The sequence below is a fragment of the Oncorhynchus mykiss genome, chromosome 20, assembly GCF_013265735.2.
Source record: "Oncorhynchus mykiss isolate Arlee chromosome 20, USDA_OmykA_1.1, whole genome shotgun sequence".
In the NCBI taxonomy this organism is placed as follows: Eukaryota; Metazoa; Chordata; class Actinopteri; order Salmoniformes; family Salmonidae; genus Oncorhynchus; species Oncorhynchus mykiss.
In genome coordinates this window covers 44,479,000-44,495,257 of record NC_048584.1, presented here as the reverse complement: position 1 = coordinate 44,495,257, position 16,258 = coordinate 44,479,000, and the positions used below count along the sequence as shown (strand labels likewise).

At 43.1% G+C, this 16,258-nt stretch overlaps 1 protein-coding gene across 15 annotated transcripts in view; it reads right to left on the bottom strand.

Annotated features, from left to right (window-relative positions):
* Positions 1-16,258, bottom strand: part of LOC110499508 (protein piccolo) — a 135,696-nt gene that overhangs the window by 42,461 nt on the left and 76,977 nt on the right. For 12 of the 15 annotated variants that reach the window (XR_005038028.1, XM_036956435.1, XM_036956434.1 and 9 more), the window contains exons 3-7: positions 8,299-8,405; positions 4,696-5,642; positions 3,997-4,421; positions 2,314-2,346; positions 352-412 (exon numbers count right to left, since the gene is read on the bottom strand). Coding sequence is in view for 14 of the 15 variants with exons in the window: in XM_036956435.1 (XP_036812330.1) it covers positions 352-412; positions 2,314-2,346; positions 3,997-4,421; positions 4,696-5,642; positions 8,299-8,405 (1,573 nt within the window). In the remaining variant the exon portion in view is untranslated. The remainder of the gene's footprint in view (positions 1-351; positions 413-2,313; positions 2,347-3,996; positions 4,422-4,695; positions 5,643-8,298; positions 8,406-16,258) is intronic. The other 3 variants (XM_036956424.1, XM_036956427.1, XM_036956436.1) reach the window with 1 other exon arrangement.

The window sequence follows — 16,258 nt, the reverse complement described above, 5'->3', positions numbered from 1 at the left end:
TGTGTGTGTGTGTGTGTGTGTGTGTGTGTGTGTGTGCCTGTGAGTCTGTGTGTGTGCCTGTGTGTGCCTGTGTGAGTGTGTGTGCCTGTGTGTGTGTGTGCCTGTGAGTCTGTGTGTGTGTGTGTGTGTGCCTGTGTTTGTGTGTGTGTGTGTGTGTGTGTGTGTGCATGTGTGTGTGCGTGTGTGTGCCTGTGTGTTTGTGCCTGTGTGTTTGTGCCTGTGTGTTTGTGCCTGTGTGTGTGTGTGTGCGTGTGTGCATGTGTGTGTGGGCGTGTGTGTGCCTGTGTGTGTTTGCCTGTGTGTGTGTGTGTGTGTGTGCGTGCGTGCGTAAGTGAGAGAAGACAGACTGACTTGTGATGATAGATCAGACATGGGCGATCTCTTTGGGGACCTCTTGACTCTGAAAGTATTACTGGAAGTGGAAGGGGGAGGAAGGGGAGAGAGAAGTGGAGGATCAGAACAAGTCTCCCCCTGCAGAGACTTCATCAATGAATACTTCATCAATAAGTCAAACCTTAATCAATACGTCAACTCTATTGTCTTTTTAAAAACAAGAGGCGTATTACTCTCCCTCCTATTGTGTATATGTTTAGCTCAATAAGATGTGTACTAGTCATTCACAATACAAGGGGGATATTGAAAATTATAATGATTTCTGTATGCATGGTGTAAAGCAGTATCATCAAAACTCAAAAAACATAATACTCACATGTTGTTGAACTGATAATACATGTTTCAGTATTTAGCGTCGCTAGTTTAGTTAGCGTACATTGCGTTAATTTGACTAGAATTACAGTAGGTTGGAAGTCAATTTCTGCCCCCCCCCCCAAAAAAAAAAAAATTGCTGCCATGATTCACTTTGATGGTTTACATTAGTCTGGGGTTGCCAAACCTCCCCTCGGGGACCTGCACACGATTCAAACCTCCCCTTGGGGACCCCCAGACATTACAACCCCCCCCCCCCACAGATGTTTCACTATTACATTTTAGCCCTGAACTAGCAAAACCGATTCAAGTAGTCAGGGGCTTGAGGATTAGTTGAATCAGGTCCTAGTTCTGGAATAAATCAAATGCATGGAAAGGCTGCATTAGGCAACAGACGCCAATGTTAATTCTTTGCTAAATTAGCGTGTTAGCAAGTTAGCGAGTTAGCGAGTTAGTGTGTTAGCGTGTTAGCGAGTTAGCGTGTTAGTGTGTTAGCGTGTCAGTGAGTTAGCGTGTTAGTGTGTTAGCGTGTTAGCGAGTTAGCGTGTTAGTGTGTTAGCGTGTCAGTGAGTTAGCGTGTTAGTGTGTTAGCGTGTCAGCGAGTTAGTGTGTTAGTGTGTTAGCGTGTCAGCGAGTTAGCGTGTCAGCGAGTTAGCGTGTCAGCGAGTTAGCGTGTTAGCGATATGAGATGAATGGTTCAAAGTAATGCTGTCTTGATACCAGTATTGGTATTGGGTATTGTATAGTATTGGGATACTAATATACCAGATTTTCTAGAAGCAGATTTCACTCTATAGTCCTTTAAGACCTACTTTTGTAAAATAGTGAGCGAGTTTGTTTTGCTCGGTGCCCATTAGTCCAACTGTGGCACCGGGTAATGCCAAGCGAACCGGGCCCATTGTGTTCTGTACAGTAGCTTTCAAAAGAAACAAATGTGAATCTGTGTGTTTCCAACATTAGGACTGTATTTCTTCCAGAAATGAATTCTGCTTCGTGTTTTTTTTGGTTTCCCTTCCACAATACGGGTATTGTGACAACCCTCAGTCTAAACCCAGGTATCTACAACCAACCTAGACCACACAGATACACTGCTCCTTAGTGTGACCACGACCAACCTCTGTGGCTCTTCAATAGAGGAGGTGCTACCGTGTGAATGTTCTCTTTCCCTTGGAGAAGGGGTGCACCTGTACAAGACTGGTTACATTTATGTGGCAGGATGCTCATTGAAGAAAATGGGCATGGTAGAGCTTCTCTGATTGGTTGGTTTTGCATGGTAGAGCTTCTCTGATTGGTTGGTTTTGCGTGGTAGAGCTTCTCTGATTGGTTGGTTTTGCGTGGTAGAGCTTCTCTGATTGGTTGTCTTTATGTTACTGTTGTGTTAATAGGGAGGAGGACAGGGTTGAAAAATGTCCCATGTTTTCCTGAAATCCTGGTTGGGAAGATTCCCAGAATTTCAGGAGAACTTGTGAATTTGGGGAAAGTTAAAAGGAGATGAGCACGACGGGGCTACATGCTCTCTCTGAGAGTAGGAATGTTTAGAAAAACTGAAACATTATTTACATAAACAGTTAGAGGTCAAAACAGTCCTGCTGCCATTCCTGTACTTACAACAGACAACACAGAGAGGAACCCTTCGACTTCCTGTGGCACACGAGAACACACAGACAGGTGACAGAGAGACAGACAGGAGACAGAGAGACAGACAGGAGACAGAGAGACAGACAGGTGACAGAGAGGTGACAGACAGGTGACAGAGAGACAGACAGGAGACAGAGAGACAGACAGGAGACAGAGAGACAGACAGATGACAGAGAGACAGACAGGTGACAGAAAGACAGACAGGTGACAGGGAGACAGAGAGGTGACAGAGAGACAGACAGGTGACAGAGAGACAGACAGACAGGTGACAGGGAGACAGAGAGGTGACAGAGAGACAGACAGGTGACAGAGAGACAGACAGACAGGAGACAGAGAGACAGACAGGAGACAGAGAGACAGACAGGTGACAGAGAGGTGACAGACAGGTGACAGAGAGACAGACAGGAGACAGAGAGACAGACAGGAGACAGAGAGACAGACAGATGACAGAGAGACAGACAGATGACAGAGAGACAGACAGGTGACAGAAAGACAGACAGGTGACAGGGAGACAGAGAGGTGACAGAGAGACAGACAGGTGACAGAGAGACAGACAGACAGGTGACAGGGAGACAGAGAGGTGACAGAGAGACAGACAGGTGACAGAGAGACAGACAGACAGGAGACAGAGAGACAGACAGGAGACAGAGAGACAGACAGGTGACAGAGAGGTGACAGACAGGTGACAGAGAGACAGACAGGAGACAGAGAGACAGACAGGAGACAGAGAGACAGACAGATGACAGAGAGACAGACAGGTGACAGAAAGACAGACAGGTGACAGGGAGACAGAGAGGTGACAGAGAGACAGACAGGTGACAGAGAGACAGACAGACAGGTGACAGGGAGACAGAGAGGTGACAGAGAGACAGACAGGTGACAGAGAGACAGACAGACAGGTGACAGGGAGACAGAGAGGTGACAGAGAGACAGACAGGTGATAGAGAGACAGACAGGAGACAGAGAGACAGACAGGTGACAGAGAGACAGACAGGTGACAGAAAGACAGACAGGTGACAGGGAGACAGACAGGTGACAGAAAGACAGACAGGTGACAGGGAGACAGACAGGAGACAGAGAGACAGACAGGAGACAGAGAGGTGACAGAGAGACAGACAGGTGACAGAGAGACAGACAGGTGACAGAGAGACAGACAGGAGACAGAGAGACAGACAGATGACAGAGAGACAGACAGGTGACAAAAAGACAGACAGGTGACAGGGAGACAGAGAGGTGACAGAGAGACAGACAGGTGATCGAGAGACAGACAGGAGACAGAGAGACAGACAGGTGACAGAGAGACAGACAGGTGACAGAGAGACAGACAGGAGACACAGAGACAGACAGGTGACAGAGAGACAGGTGGCACAGACAGACAAACACATTCTCTCTCCCAATTTGGATAGAGAGATAACAAAACACACACGCACACACACACACACACACACACACACACACACACACACACACACACACACACACACACACACACACACACACACACACACACACACACACACACACACACAAACACACACACACACACACAGCTAAAAGAATTCAGTACTAAATATACAAACAGAAACACATAAATAAATGACAACGTGAAAGTGCCTTATAACCACCTAATAATGCAATGGCATTTAAACTTACGATTTGATTGGTTTCTTCTTGGTCTTGGCCGGTTTGTTCTGGCTGTGGTCCTCCAGCTCCCTAACTTCATCGTTATCGTTATCAACCTCGTCGTCATTGGCCGACACCTCGAAAGAGGCGGAGCCAGAGGCAGCCTTGGGTGGAAACGCAGCCGTCCTATTGGACGAACCCTTGAAGGAGTTGACAGCTGACTCATTGAAGGTGTCAGAGTCAAAACTATAGGAGGGCTTGTTCAGCTCGGGAGAGATAGGGATCCCGCTGTTAGAGCCGAAAGGATTGAAGTTAGGGTCGTCCCACTGAGCCGGGTCAGAGTTATAGGAGGGCTTAGAGACGGGGATGTCATCGGGGATTAGGCTGTTGTCTAGGGGTTCACATGGGGGCTGGACGGCCTTCTTCAGACCCATCCTGGGCTTCCTTAGAGGCATCTGATAATAACAAAAAAATACATCATATTAATAATGATACAGTCTATTCATTTTAAGCGCTTTTCAAAACACTCCAAAGTAACTTTACACAGTCAGCAATATAATCAGTAAAATAAAACACAGATCAAACACACAGATTAAACATGAAGACCAAGGAGAGCACTAAACATGACGACAGACTAGAGTCAAAATCCAACTGGGATTTCTGGAAGATCAGGGAATTTGGGGAAAGTTAATAGAATTTTGCAACCCTATGACAGACCCTATGACAGACCTTGGAACCTGCTTTTTTGCCCAGCTTCTTGGGTGGTGGAGAGGCCTTGGGAGGCTCCTCGAGGGTCTCCTCAGAATAGTCAAACTCCAGTCTGACCGCCCCTGGGGTTCGAATAGGGGGGCTGGTTGAGGGAAGAGTTGGCTCGGCGTTAGGGCGCTCCGGGGAGTTAGCGACTTTACTCCCTCCGTTGTTGAACGGGTCGATGTCTTCAAAGTTGTCTGGGTCCCATTTGTAGGTCCCACTGAGGGGAGAGCCTTCGTTGCCTGGGGGGGCCTCCGGCACGGAGATGGGGGTGTCCTCCTGTCGGTTGGGTATAGAGATAGCTGGGGTCGGGGTCAGAATAGAAGTAGGGGCCAGGATTAGTTGATTATCTGTCTCTGGGCTAGTGTGATTGGTCTCTTCATTGAGCGAGGCGGAGTCTACTGTGGCTCCTCCTACTTCCAGATCCTCAGAGACCAATAGGGGTCTGGCTGCTCTGGTGAGCTCGCCACTCTTCTCCAGCTCCGGTGTGGTTCCGGAGGACGGCAGTTGGGGACTCTCTAGGTTAGAGCTCTGGCTGGGGAGAGGCTTCTTTTTCAGGGAGCCGCCTGGGCGGAGAGGCCCCTTCTTGGAGGGTCTGCGGAGAGTCCCTGGAGCACTCTCAGTACCACAGTCAACACTAAAGGCCTCAGCTATGGGACGGGAGTCTCCGATTGAGATGGAGGATCCTCCGCCGTCTAGGGGGCCGGAGCCGTCTAGCTCCCCAGCCTGGAGGCTCAGAGAGCGGGTTAGAGATCGGCTCTGGGACTCAGCAGCAGCAGCAGCAGCAGCTATGAGCTGGTCTAGGTTATACGCTCCGCTAGCAGCTATGGGCTTGTCTTCGTCAAAGACTATGGACAGGGAGCTACCATGGTGACCTTTAGCCTCTGACCCGGGTTCACCGTCTGCCTCAGAGTCACAGCCAAGACCTGGAGGAACAGAGAAATATAAATGATAGGTAATAAATAGTCATGACACAATCCCGATATGGTGTTTGAGTGAGAGAGAGAAATGACATTATTCTGATGCTTGTTAGGTGTATTCGTTTGAGAGAAACATATGTTTCCATGCCAATAAAGCCCTAAAATGTTATAGAGAGAGAGAGAAAAATATGTTTCCATTGCAATAAAGCCCTAAAATGTTATTGAGAGAGAGAGAAACATATGTTTCCATGCCAATAAAGCCCTAAAATGTTATTGAGAGAGAGAGAGAAAAATATGTTTCCATTGCAATAAAGCCCTAAAATGTTATTGAGAGAGAGAGAAACATATGTTTCCATGCCAATAAAGCCCTAAAATGTTATTGAGAGAGAGAGAAAAATATGTTTCCATTGCAATAAAGCCCTAAAATGTTATAGAGAGAGAGAGAAACATATGTTTCCATGCCAATAAAGCCCTAAAATGTTATAGAGAGAGAGAGAGAAACATATGTTTCCATGCCAATAAAGCCCTAAAATGTTATAGAGAGAGAGAGAAAAATATGTTTCCATTGCAATAAAGCCCTAAAATGTTATTGAGAGAGAGAGAAACATATGTTTCCATGCCAATAAAGCCCTAAAATGTTATATAGAGAGAGAGAAACATATGTTTCCATGCCAATAAAGCCCTAAAATGTTATTGAGAGAGAGAGAAACATGTTTCCATGCCAATAAAGCCCTAAAATGTTATTGAGAGAGAGAGAAACATATGTTTCCATGCCAATAAAGCCCTAAAATGTTATATAGAGAGAGAGAAACATGTTTCCATGCCAATAAAGCCCTAAAATGTTATTGAGAGAGAGAGAAACATATGTTTCCATTGCAATAAAGCCCTAAAATGTTATAGAGAGAGAGAGAAACATATGTTTCCATTGCAATAAAGCCCTAAAATGTTTTTGAGAGAGAGAGAAAAATATGTTTCCATGCCAATAAAGCCCTAAAATGTTATAGAGAGAGAGAAACATATGTTTCCATGCCAATAAAGCCCTAAAATGTTATAGAGAGAGAGAGAAACATATGTTTCCATGCCAATAAAGCCCTAAAATGTTATAGAGAGAGAGAGAAACATATGTTTCCATGCCAATAAAGCCCTAAAATGTTATTGAGAGAGAGAGAAAAATATGTTTCCATTGCAATAAAGCCCTAAAATGTTATTGAGAGAGAGAGAAACGTATGTTTCCATGCCAATAAAGCCCTAAAATGTTATTGAGAGAGAGAGAAACATATGTTTCCATGCCAATAAAGCCCTAAAATGTTATAGAGAGAGAGAGAAACATATGTTTCCATGCCAATAAAGCCCTAAAATGTTATTGAGAGAGAGAGAAACATATGTTTCCATGCCAATAAAGCCCTAAAATGTTATTGAGAGAGAGAGAAACATATGTTTCCATGCCAATAAAGCCCTAAAATGTTATTGAGAGAGAGAGAGAAAAATATGTTTCCATTGCAATAAAGCCCTAAAATGTTATAGAGAGAGAGAGAAACATATGTTTCCATGCCAATAAAGCCCTAAAATGTTATTGAGAGAGAGAGAAACATATGTTTCCATGCCAATAAAGCCCTAAAATGTTATAGAGAGAGAGAGAAAAATATGTTTCCATTGCAATAAAGCCCTAAAATGTTATAGAGAGAGAGAGAAACATATGTTTCCATGCCAATAAAGCCCTAAAATGTTATTGAGAGAGAGAGAGAGCGACTGTACAACACTGTATATATACAGTAGGTGAAGATGTATATATACATAATATGACATTTGAAATGTCTTTATTCTTTTTAAATTTTTGTATGTGTAATGTACATTTGTACATTTGTTTATGTCAACACATTTTACCCATGCCAATAAAGCCCTTCAATGGAATTAAATTGAGAGAGGGAGATCGAGAGAGACGGAGAGAGAAAGAGAGAGAGATGATGGTGAAGGCTGTGTCTGGTTTTAGACTAATTAAATTGGTGAATGAGCTCTGAATATTTCATCACAACCTCCCAGCCAATCAGTAAAACACAAACGAACATTGTGATGAATGGCTGAAGCTTTCCTGCATAGATAAGACCTGCTTATATCCGTTAGCAGCTCTGTGATGCTGGTCTGAATGACTGAACAGAGAAAACCTCTTTCTTTGAAGTACCAGTAGTCACCAGTAGAGGGCAATCTAAATCTCTGTCTCTCTGTGTGTGTCTCTCTGTGTCTCTCTCTCTCTGTGTGTGTGTGTGTGTCTCTCTCTCTGTGTGTGTGTGTGTGTGTGTGTGTGTGTGTGTGTGTGTCTCTCTCCGTGTGTGTGTGTGTGTGTCTCTCTCTCTCCGTGTGTGTGTGTGTCTCTCTGTGTGTGTGTGTGTGTGTGTGTCTCTCTCTCTCCGTGTGTGTGTGTGTGTGTATCTCTCTCTCTGTGTGTGTGTGTGTCTCTCTCTGTGTGTGTGTGTGTGTGTGTGTGTCTCTCTCTCCGTGTGTGTGTGTCTCTCTCTCCGTGTGTGTGTGTGTGTCTTTCGCTCTGTGTGTGTGTGTGTGTGCCTCTCTCTCTCTCTCCCTCTCTCTCTCTCTCTCTCTCTCTCTCTCTCTCTCTCTCTCTCACTCTCCCTCTCCCTCTCTGTGAATGTGCACAAGTCTCTCTCACCGGTGTCTTCAGAGGTCAGCAGCTGGACATGAGGGTCTGTCTCCGTGGGGGACTTGACAGGGGTGGTCGACTCTGGTGTCTCGAACGCTCCGTCAGAGTCTGAGCTCCTGTAGGACAGAGAGAGAGAGAGACTCAGTATCCCTGTAGACCTCATAAATGACCATAGTGTGAAGGGAAGGAGACATGACACCACCAGGGTCTCATTTTCACTGGTACGATGAGTCCACAAAGTAGAAGATGTAAAAATCAATCAGATCCAATAACATTACGATCCTCCAGAACATCACAGCATCAGAAACTAGTTACTAAATCAATCAGATCCAATAACAGTACGATACCCCAGAACATCACAGCATCAGAAACTAGTTACTAAATCAATCAGATCCAATAACAGTACAATACCCCAGAACATCACAGCATCAGAAACTAGTTACTAAATCAATCAGATCCAATAACAGTACGATACCCCAGAACATCACAGCATCAGAAACTAGTTACTAAATCAATCAGATCCAATAACAGTATGATACTCCAGAACATCACAGCATCAGAAACTAGTTACTAAATCAATCAGATCCAATAACATTACGATACTCCAGAACATCACAGCATCAGAAACTAGTTACTAAATCAATCAGATCCAATAACAGTACGATACCCCAGAACATCACAGCATCAGAAACTAGTTACTAAATCAATCAGATCCAATAACAGTACGATACCCCAGAACATCACAGCATCAGAAACTAGTTACTAAATCTATCAATCAGATCCAATAACAGTACAATACCCCAGAACATCACAGCATCAGAAACTAGTTACTAAATCAATCAGATCCAATAACAGTACGATACCCCAGAACATCACAGCATCAGAAACTAGTTACTAAATCAATCAGATCCAATAACAGTACGATACCCCAGAACATCACAGCATCAGAAACTAGTTACTAAATCTATCAATCAGATCCAATAACAGTACAATACCCCAGAACATCACAGCATCAGAAACTAGTTACTAAATCAATCAGATCCAATAACAGTACAATACCCCAGAACATCACAGCATCAGAAACTAGTTACTAAATCAATCAGATCCAATAACAGTACGATCCTCCAGAACATCACAGCATCAGAAACTAGTTACTAAATCAATCAGATCCAATAACAGTACGATACCCCAGAACATCACAGCATCAGAAACTAGTTACTAAATCAATCAGATCCAATAACAGTACGATACCCCAGAACATCACAGCATCAGAAACTAGTTACTAAATCAATCAGATCCAATAACAGTACAATACCCCAGAACATCACAGCATCAGAAACTAGTTACTAAATCAATCAGATCCAATAACAGTACGATACCCCAGAACATCACAGCATCAGAAACTAGTTACTAAATCAATCAGATCCAATAACAGTACAATACCCCAGAACATCACAGCATCAGAAACTAGTTACTAAATCAATCAGATCCAATAACAGTACGATCCCCCAGAACATCACAGCATCAGAAACTAGTTACTAAATCAATCAGATCCAATAACAGTACAATACTCCAGAACATCACAGCATCAGAAACTAGTTACTAAATCAATCAGATCCAATAACAGTACAATACCCCAGAACATCACAGCATCAGAAACTAGTTACTAAATCAATCAGATCCAATAACAGTACGATCCTCCAGAACATCACAGCATCAGAAACTAGTTACTAAATCAATCAGATCCAATAACAGTACGATACCCCAGAACATCACAGCATCAGAAACTAGTTACTAAATCAATCAGATCCAATAACAGTACAATACTCCAGAACATCACAGCATCAGAAACTAGTTACTAAATCAATCAGATCCAATAACAGTACAATACCCCAGAACATCACAGCATCAGAAACTTGTTACTAAATCAATCAGATCCAATAACAGTACAATACCCCAGAACATCACAGCATCAGAAACTAGTTACTAAATCAATCAGATCCAATAACAGTACGATACCCCAGAACATCACAGCATCAGAAACTAGTTACTAAATCAATCAGATCCAATAACAGTACGATCCTCCAGAACATCACAGCATCAGAAACTAGTTACTAAATCAATCAGATCCAATAACAGTATGATACTCCAGAACATCACAGCATCAGAAACTAGTTACTAAATCAATCAGATCCAATAACAGTACGATCCTCCAGAACATCACAGCATCAGAAACTAGTTACTAAATCAATCAGATCCAATAACAGTACAATACTCCAGAACATCACAGCATCAGAAACTAGTTACTAAATCAATCAATCAAAACAATTGCACAGCTCAGTGAACTTATACATCGTCAGGGCTTTAAAGTGCCCTAGTGGCACCAGGGAATCCAAACGGAACCAGGGAATCCAAAAGGAACCAGGGAATCCAAACGGAACCAGGGAATCCAAACGGAACCAGGGAATCCAAAAGGAACCAGGGAATCCAAACGGAACCAGGGAGAATCCAAACGGAACCAGGGAATCCAAAAGGAACCAGGGAATCCAAATGGAACCAGGGAATCCAAACGGAACCAGGGAATCCAAAAGGAACCAGGGAATCCAAACGGAACCAGGGAGAATCCAAACGGAACCAGGGAATCCAAACGGAACCAGGGAATCCAAAAGGAACCAGGGAATCCAAACGGAACCAGGGAATCCAAACGGAACCAGGGAATCCAAACGGAACCAGGGAATCCAAAAGGAACCAGGGAATCCAAACGGAACCAGGGAATCCAAAAGGAACCAGGGAATCCAAACGGAACCAGGGAATCCAAAAGGAACCAGGGAATCCAAACGGAACCAGGGAATCCAAACGGAACCAGGGAATCCAAAAGGAACCAGGGAATCCAAATGGAACCAGGGAATCCAAACGGAACCAGGGAATCCAAAAGGAACCAGGGAATCCAAACGGAACCAGGGAGAATCCAAACGGAACCAGGGAATCCAAACGGAACCAGGGAATCCAAAAGGAACCAGGGAATCCAAACGGAACCAGGGAATCCAAACGGAACCAGGGAATCCAAAAGGAACCAGGGAATCCAAACGGAACCAGGGAATCCAAAAGGAACCAGGGAATCCAAACGGAACCAGGGAAAAGGAACCAGGGAATCCAAACGGAACCAGGGAATCCAAACGGAACCAGGGAATCCAAAAGGAACCAGGGAATCCAAACGGAACCAGGGAATCCAAACGGAACTAATGTTAATGTAAGTGATTCCAAAAAAGCGGATTTCCTAAAAGCGGATTTACTTAATTCCGTGGAGACCCTTTGGGACCTCAAGAGTTAACCAACCCTGTGAACGGGTTTGGTATCTCATTATTTTATACGTTAGCAATGAAGTTCGGTAAGTTGGAAGCTTTGTGTATCAGGGCTTTGTAAACAGAAAGGGAATAATGGAGTGATCTACGGGACTTTAGTGAGGTTCAGCTGTTGAGACAGGAAGCAGTGAGGAGTAGCAAAATGGTCACCTGTGATGAAACGAATGGTGCTTTGGTAGACGGCATACAAAGGGTTAAGAGTAGTGGCTGCTGCAATCTGGTAAAATGGTGTCACCATAATCAAGAACTGGCAGGAAAAGTAGACTGAACAATCTACTTCCTGCTATTTAGGGAGAGGAAAGATCTATTTCTAAAAAAAATAAGTCCACTTTAAATATTATATTTTGAGCTAGCTCATCCGTACGTTTTTTAAAACATGAAATCTTCGTCAATCCAGATACCCAGATATTTGTAGGCGGGAACCTGATCGATGGGAGAACCATCCAGTGAATAAATATGTAGTTCATCTGGAAAATTCTGTAGAGAACGAGAGAACAGCATGTACATAGTCTTGCCCATTAGAACATGTTTTAAACCAACCAGGGCTTTCTGTAAGGTAACAAGGTCAGATTGAAGCGCAAACAGCCTAGTCAACAGTTGGATCAATTAAACAGTGTCGTCTTCATACAGATGAATAGTACTTTCTTTTTCTTAAATAGACCGATATTATTTCTATGAACAGTAAAGAACCCTGCAGAATACCTTTCATAATATCCAGCAGACTGACATGAACACTGTCAGAGATACTACACATTGAGTCCTGTCTCACAGATCATTTTCAAACCAGGCCAACTTCAGCAGACTATTGAATAAGAATGTGATGGTCAACAGGATCGAAGGTCTTGGAACGGGGTATAAATAAGGCAGCTCAAATTTGTTTTATTGATCCAAACAATTTCAAACATATCATCTATAACCAGCTGAAACAGTACTATGTCCAGGCTATAACCAGCTGAAACAGTGTTATGTCCAGGCTATAACCAGCTGAAACAGTGTTATGTCCAGGTCTATAACCAGCTGAAACTGTGTTATGTCCAGGCTATAACCAGCTGAAACAGTGTTATGTCCAGGCTATAACCAGCTGAAACAGTGTTATGTCCAGGTCTATAACCAGCTGAAACTGTGTTATGTCCAGGCTATAACCAGCTGAAACAGTGTTATGTCCAGGTCTATAACCAGCTGAAACAGTGTTATGTCCAGGTCTATAACCAGCTGAAACAGTGTTATGTCCAGGTCTATAACCAGCTGAAACTGTGTTATGTCCAGGTCTATAACCAGCTGAAACAGTGTTATGTCCAGGTCTATAACCAGCTGAAACAGTGTTATGTCCAGGTCTATAACCAGCTGAAACAGTGTTATGTCCAGGTCTATAACCAGCTGAAACAGTGTTATGTCCAGGTCTATAACCAGCTGAAACAGTGTTATATCCAGGTCTATAACCAGGTCTATAACCAGCTGAAACAGTGTTATGTCCAGGTCTATAACCAGCTGAAACAGTGTTATGTCCAGGTCTATAACCAGGTCTATAACCAGCTGAAACAGTACTATGTCCAGGTCTATAACCAGCTGAAACAGTGTTATGTCCAGGTCTATAACCAGCTGAAACAGTGTTATGTCCAGGTCTATAACCAGCTGAAACAGTGTTATGTCCAGGTCTATAACCAGGTCTATAACCAGGTCTATAACCAGCTGAAACAGTGTTATGTCCAGGTCTATAACCAGGTCTATAACCAGGTCTATAACCAGCTGAAACAGTGTTATGTCCAGGTCTATAACCAGGTCTATAACCAGCTGAAACAGTGTTATGTCCAGGTCTATAACCAGCTGAAACAGTGTTATGTCCAGGTCTATAACCAGCTGAAACAGTGTTATGTCCAGGTCTATAACCAGCTGAAACAGTGTTATGTCCAGGTCTATAACCAGCTGAAACAGTGTTATGTCCAGGTCTATAACCAGCTGAAACAGTGTTATGTCCTGGTCTATAACCAGCTGAAACAGTGTTATGTCCAGGTCTATAACCAGGTCTATAACCAGGTCTATAACCAGCTGAAACAGTGTTATGTCCAGGTCTATAACCAGGTCTATAACCAGGTCTATAACCAGCTGAAACAGTGTTATGTCCAGGTCTATAACCAGGTCTATAACCAGCTGAAACAGTGTTATGTCCAGGTCTATAACCAGGTCTATAACCAGCTGAAACAGTGTTATGTCCAGGTCTATAACCAGGTCTATAACCAGCTGAAACAGTGTTATGTCCAGGTCTATAACCAGGTCTATAACCAGCTGAAACAGTGTTATGTCCAGGTCTATAACAGGTCTATAACCAGCTGAAACAGTGTTATGTCCAGGTCTATAACCAGCTGAAACAGTGTTATGTCCAGGTCTATAACCAGGTCTATAACCAGGTCTATAACCAGGTCTATAACCAGGTCTATAACCAGCTGAAACAGTGTTATGTCCAGGTCTATAACCAGGTCTATAACCAGGTCTATAACCAGGTCTATAACCAGGTCTATAACCAGGTCTATAACCAGCTGAAACAGTGTTATGTCCAGGTCTATAACCAGGTCTATAACCAGCTGAAACAGTGTTATGTCCAGGTCTATAACCAGCTGAAACAGTGTTATGTCCAGGTCTATAACCAGCTGAAACAGTGTTATGTCCAGGTCTATAACCAGCTGAAACAGTGTTATGTCCAGGTCTATAACCAGGTCTATAACCAGCTGAAACAGTGTTATGTCCAGGTCTATAACCAGGTCTATAACCAGCTGAAACAGTGTTATGTCCAGGTCTATAACCAGATCTATAACCAGCTGAAACAGTGTTATGTCCAGGTCTATGAGAATTCCAGGGGAGGCCATCCGCTTTCCAGATTTTAGAGGGAACACCAGAATACCAGGGGAGGCCATCCGGTCCCAGATCTTAGGGAGAACACCAGAATACCAGGGGAGGCCATCCGCTTCCCAGATCTTAGCGATGACATCAGAAACAATTGACCAGTAAAAAATATAGCTCAGTGGTTCTGCAGTAAGTGGAGCAGAGGGCTGCAGTTAGAAGGGGCCAAGTGAATCAGCCTCTATGGATTTAACATAAATCTGTACTGCAGTTAGAAGGAATTAAATGAATCAGCTCCTATGGTTTTATACTGCAGTTAGAAGGAATCAATTGAATCAGCCTCTATGGATTTAACTTCAATCTGTACTGCAGTTAGAAGTGAATCAAGTGAATCAGCTTCTATAGTTTAATAGTGCTGTTAGACAGAATCAAGTAAATCAGCTCCTATAGTTTAATTCTACAGTTAGAAGTGAATCAAGTGAATCAGCTCCTATGGTTTTATTCTACAGTTAGAAGTGAATCAAGTGAATCAGCTTCTATAGTTTAATAGTGCTGTTAGACAGAATCAAGTAAATCAGCTCCTATAGTTTAATTCTACAGTTAGAAGTGAATCAAGTGAATCAGCTCCTATGGTTTTATTCTACAGTTAGAAGTGAATCAAGTGAATCAGCTCCTATGGTTTTACATTAATCTTGAGCAAATAACTTTAGTACATCATAGACATCTAAGGGTTATCCTGAAAACAAAGTCCGTTAGTCTGTTAGTGCATCGTCCTCTACAATCTGTTCTGAGGTGACTAAAGGACCTCCCTCTAGTGGGAACGGGATGGCTTTTCCAGGTGGCCAGATTAAGCAAAATGGTTATTAATTAAAAGCATCACAAACTTCAAACGTGTCTAGAATGGTCCCAGAGGCTGTCAGAGCCTGATGGGGTAACGAAGGGGTGGACTTTTATTTTGAAAGGTTTGACCACTTTCCAGAACATTGGCTTGATTACAACCACTCTCCGATACACAATTCAAGAAATACGTTGATTTAGCTGTTTTAATCGGGCTTAGAATCACGATTCTAGCCTTAGCCCGAGCTACATTTCTTTCTTGTAATTTCTCAGACAAGTCATGCGTGAAGGATCACATGCGTGAAGGATCAAGTCTTTTACCCTTAGTGTTTTTGTTGGGGCGCATGTTTTTATCCACAACAGTTATAAACAGGGAAATAAAACAATGAAAGGGCCGGATCTGAGTTCCTGACAGTTGACCCCCCCCCCCAACCCCCTCCCTCCCCAGTCAACTTATGTTGATAAATTAGTGATAAACGTGAACACTGTTCTGGAAATAATGAACGACGTGCAGCGGTTTGTGAGCAATGACGATCGCTCTGTTCTAAATCAACATTAGCATATCTCTTAGTATGAAGAAATGTATAGTAATGACTGTGATTACAAAGGGAGTGTGTATCAGGGGCACAACTTTGGCTTTTAGAAGTGGAGAGGTTGGACATAAATACAGTGGGGCAAAAAAGTATTTAGTCAGCCACCAATTGTGCAAGTTCTCCCACTAAAAAAGATGAGAGAGGCCTGTAATTTTCATCATAGGTACACTTCAACTATGACAGACAAAATGAGAAAAAAAAATCCAGAAAATCACATTGTAGGATTTTTAATGAATTTATTTGCAAATTATGGTGGAAAATAAGTATTTGGTCACCTACAAACAAGCAAGATTTCTGGCTCTCACAGACCTGTATCTTCTTCTTTAAGAGGTTCCTCTGTCC